The sequence below is a fragment of the Echiichthys vipera genome (genome assembly GCF_963691815.1).
Source record: "Echiichthys vipera genome assembly, chromosome: 2".
Taxonomy (NCBI): Eukaryota; Metazoa; Chordata; class Actinopteri; order Perciformes; family Trachinidae; genus Echiichthys; species Echiichthys vipera.
Window position 1 is genome coordinate 21,418,105 of NC_139827.1, and position 4,125 is coordinate 21,422,229.

General features: G+C 37.9%; 1 protein-coding gene across 1 annotated transcript; it reads right to left on the bottom strand.

The window, feature by feature from the left end:
- Nucleotides 1-991: 991 nt before the first annotated feature.
- Nucleotides 992-2,896, bottom strand: LOC310956216 (ecto-ADP-ribosyltransferase 5-like; the record flags this gene model as incomplete). Its single annotated transcript, XM_083926383.1, has 2 exons — nt 992-1,735; nt 2,891-2,896. 2 exons carry the CDS (start codon nt 2,894-2,896, stop codon nt 992-994), a joined length of 750 nt encoding a protein of 249 aa, XP_083782509.1.
- Nucleotides 2,897-4,125: the final 1,229 nt, after the last annotated feature.

Consider the following 4,125-nt stretch of genomic DNA (forward strand, 5'->3'; position numbering starts at 1 on the left):
CATTATCTTAGTTTAAGTCACTCTGGAAAATCCTTGGCAACAAAGTTTTGTTTAAGAAACCCACTACAGTAACCGAACTACCGAGATTGCAAGAAGAATGGACCAATATCAAACCACAGCAGTGTGAGAAACTAGTGATGTCCTGGGCCTCTACACTTCCTATTAAATTTTGAATTCTATAGCCCTAAGAAAACCTTGTTTAAATCTCCTCCTGTGACACAATGGTTACTGTTCTCTCATTTTGCTCACTGTCTTTCTCACAAAATAAAGGTTTTTGTTGAAGTGCCTTGGTTATTTAAAAAAAATCAAGTATTTCTTAGTTGTTCTCTAATTTTGATCTCCACTGTATATATATATATATATACATATTAGAATAAAGTATGAAATTAAGTATTGTGACAAGACTATTTTCACCAGTTTAATCGCAATCAATGAAGGGCATCATCAACCATGTACATTTGGATGTTCTAGCTGTTAATGATGTATTTTGTTTAAAGAAACATATATTATTTGTGGCCAGTGTTTGCCAAGTTACGTTAAATCACATTTTATATATTAAACAACAACAAATAGTTAGCTTTCATAATTTCTGCTCTGTCAAATTTTCCTTTTTCAGTAACTGAAAAGGTACCACACCAATACATCACATGTTCTGTATTTAACCTTTAGAAATAGAAGTATTGTCTTCTGTGACTGTAACAAAAGCATTTTAACACCAGGTGTTATAGTTTTAGGTTTAGTTTATTTTAGTGAAAGCAAGAAATGTGAATACAACATTACATGGGAAACTGAGAGCAAACAAGCAACAATATTGTATTAAGAAATTAAAAGAGTTATATTCATTGAGCAAAAAGCAGGAATTTGTTCATTCAGTTATTCAACAGATTCCAACAAGAAAAGTCTAAAAGATGTCTCTTAAAATTGTACACAGTAATTAAAATGTTGTTGGAGAAGTGTTGAAAACATCAGCCCGCAATGATCAAACAAACTCTTAAATATGACGTTTGTAGATGTTGCAGTTCAGATTGCTTTTCCCCCCTGCACTCTCCAAGACATAGACAGCCTCACAATCTTCCAGACCAAACAATGTCAGATTTGGATTGCCTTTATAAAATTTCTGAGTTATATTGAATGCCTCATAGGGCGGGATGAGCACCTCTACCTCTTTACCATAGATTGAATAATCTTTCAGAGAAGCTCCTAAACAGGTCTTGATTTTAAAGCAGGTCTCATTACCGAAATTTTTCAAATCAGTTCTGTGCGAGCTGGAGGCAAAGGATCCAAACCGAATTATTTGGTTGACTTCGCCAGTAAACTTAACTTGTAATCTTCTGTAAGACGTGCGACAATAGTAATTGTTGTTCAGGATTTGTATAGCAGATGTCAGCAGGTAATGTAAAGAGTGGAATTGAAATGAGGAGCTATAGATGCTCCCTTTCGTCCGGACTGCCTCATTGAACATCCAGTACACTTTGTTAGATGTATAAAGACAGATTGCTTGCAAGTGATCTTTGGTTAGAGCCTCATCCTCTCTCTGTTTGAATTTAGATTCAGCACAATCTTTCGCATCATTCCAGGCTTCTGCAAATTGATTCTTTTCTTCTTCAAAGTATTTGTACTTGACAAGCTTCATCATTGCTTCATTGCAGCCAAGATACATGTCATCAACTGAGTTTTCAACCATGCTTAATGGGATGTTGTCCTTGGCATTTCGTAGACTGTAGTTGAAACGGATCTAAAAGTGAAACAAAGAGAAATATGAAAAGGAACATCACTGAACAGACATCATTAAAACTGTACTTTATTACTCTATTATGTTTCCATAAAAAACCCTAACCTAGATGGTAAGAGTAATTGCCTGAGTAAGGGTTGAGTGCAGGTAGGTCATTGGAGTTGTCCGACACCCACCATAACATATTTTATTGAGTAGGCCTAAACCCCCAATACAATGTTTGATTCATAGGAGTGATTAACAGGAAAACAGTAGGTATACCATGCAACAAATGTTATATGCAAAATGCAGGTTCTGTTCATGATAACCTGTTTGCAGGGGCGTTTATAGGGGGTGGTCAGGGGTGGCATGTTACCTCAGGTGCCACCCTAGTAAGAGAACCGTTAAGAGGCTGTAGCGGACTCAACCTTAAAGCTAGATTCATGTAAATAATATCATAAGAAACTAGAAAATCTAGGGGATCTATTGCCATCCGTGTCATGCTAGCTTGTTGGGGAGGGGCTAAATAATGCTACAAATTTAGGGAAATTTGGTATGGTCGTTTTCAAGACGGTCCCTTGACCTCTAACCTCAAGATATCTGAATGAAAATGGATTATGTGGTTACCCATAACTCCCCCTTTACACATATGCCTACTTTATGATAATCTCACACAGTTTGGGACAAAAACAAGCTGTTTTTCTCATGCAGTATAGATGTGTTATTTTGGCCTATTCTAAAATGGAGTATTTGAATATTTATATTTTCAGACGTTTGACACTGTATACAATGATCTGTTGATGTCTAGGATAATCACAGCCTCATGAAAACTTTACTATCACAAACTAGACACCTGGCGCATTCAAAAAACATCTTAACTGTAGATTTACAACTGAGCTCACTTCCGCCTCTGAAAGACAAATAGTCAGCAGACTCGCCAGAGGCCTGTCGGAATGTTAAAAAAAAATGTTTTTTTGATGTGACATACTCGACACTTCATGCCATACCCACTCAAAAAAGTCTAGATACACCCTGACTGTTCGCCCGCATATAGAGGATTAATCACTACGGATTCACCAATATTAAAAATGAATACATTTATGATTGCTACTTTCACAAGCATCTGAGTATCCCAGTATCTCAAGCAAGATTTTCTTTACACTAAAGTGCTCCACTCACCGTCATGGAGCCTACAGGCAGCATCCAGCAAAGAAGCAAACAAAACGGAACCACAATCCGCATGTTACCCTTCATCAATGCAGGTTGGTGAACAACGTCTGAATTAACACACACATACACAAAATACATCAGCGTGTAAAAAAAGGCATGATAAATTATAAAAAATTGCATAGAATCAAAATGTGTGGTTTTGAAATATCAACTCACCAGTTCTTCAGAGAACAATGAGTACTCCTCAGATCAAAAGTTTTGACCAGCCAATGAATTGTCAGCAAATGTAGGACTTATATAGCCTGCCTGCTGCAAGACAGGTCAACAAATAGCAACACACACACACACACACACACACACACACGCACACGCACACGCACACGCACACGCACACGCACACGCACACGCACACGCACACACAAAGACATGCAATTTGCAAATGCACATTCACACTTACTAACTGTGGTTTACTTTTTCCAGAAAAGTGGCATTCATGTTCAATGAGCATCATCACTGCAGAAAGGAAGACTGCTGAATATTCACACACAGAACAAATCAACACAGATATATTAAAAAAGTGGCATGGCTAATAGTTAATGTATGACACATCATTTAGAAGCTCAAGTGATCAGCCTTTAGGATGTGAGCGCACTAAGTGAACCCTTCAGGCCAAAGGTTTTTATTAGACAAGTGGTCCTCAGCATGTGTTTGGGATTCGTGGTAAGCTATACAAAGTATACAATTTACCTTCTTGGCGAGACAGGTCACAAGTCCTCACACACACATACACAATTTGCACATGCACAATTTGCACATGTACACGTCCTAAATATGTGGGCAGACTGTGTGGATGTTTTAAAGCACGAGTGTGTTTGTGAATGAGTGTGTGAATGCGTGTAACATGCGTGTCTGTGTGCTGTGTATCCGTAGGCCTAGTACATATGCAGGTATTTCTGTGAACAGGGGTTTTCCCTCTTTTGTCCTAAAAAAATTCCCATCCACACAAGCCCTGAACAAAAAATCTCCATCCAAATGAAAACACAGCAGGCACCAAGATAACTCTTACGCCATCGTGGTCAATCACGCAAAGAAGAAGAAAATGTTTGATCAGGAGTCTGAAAAAAAGCTTTTACCAGAAGGCCGGCTGCAATGTTGCATCCATCACTCTGTAGTGTATTCAGACAACTCTATTCCTCAATATAGTGGATTCATGTGTAAACATGTAATAGGTCCGGTTAAGGTTA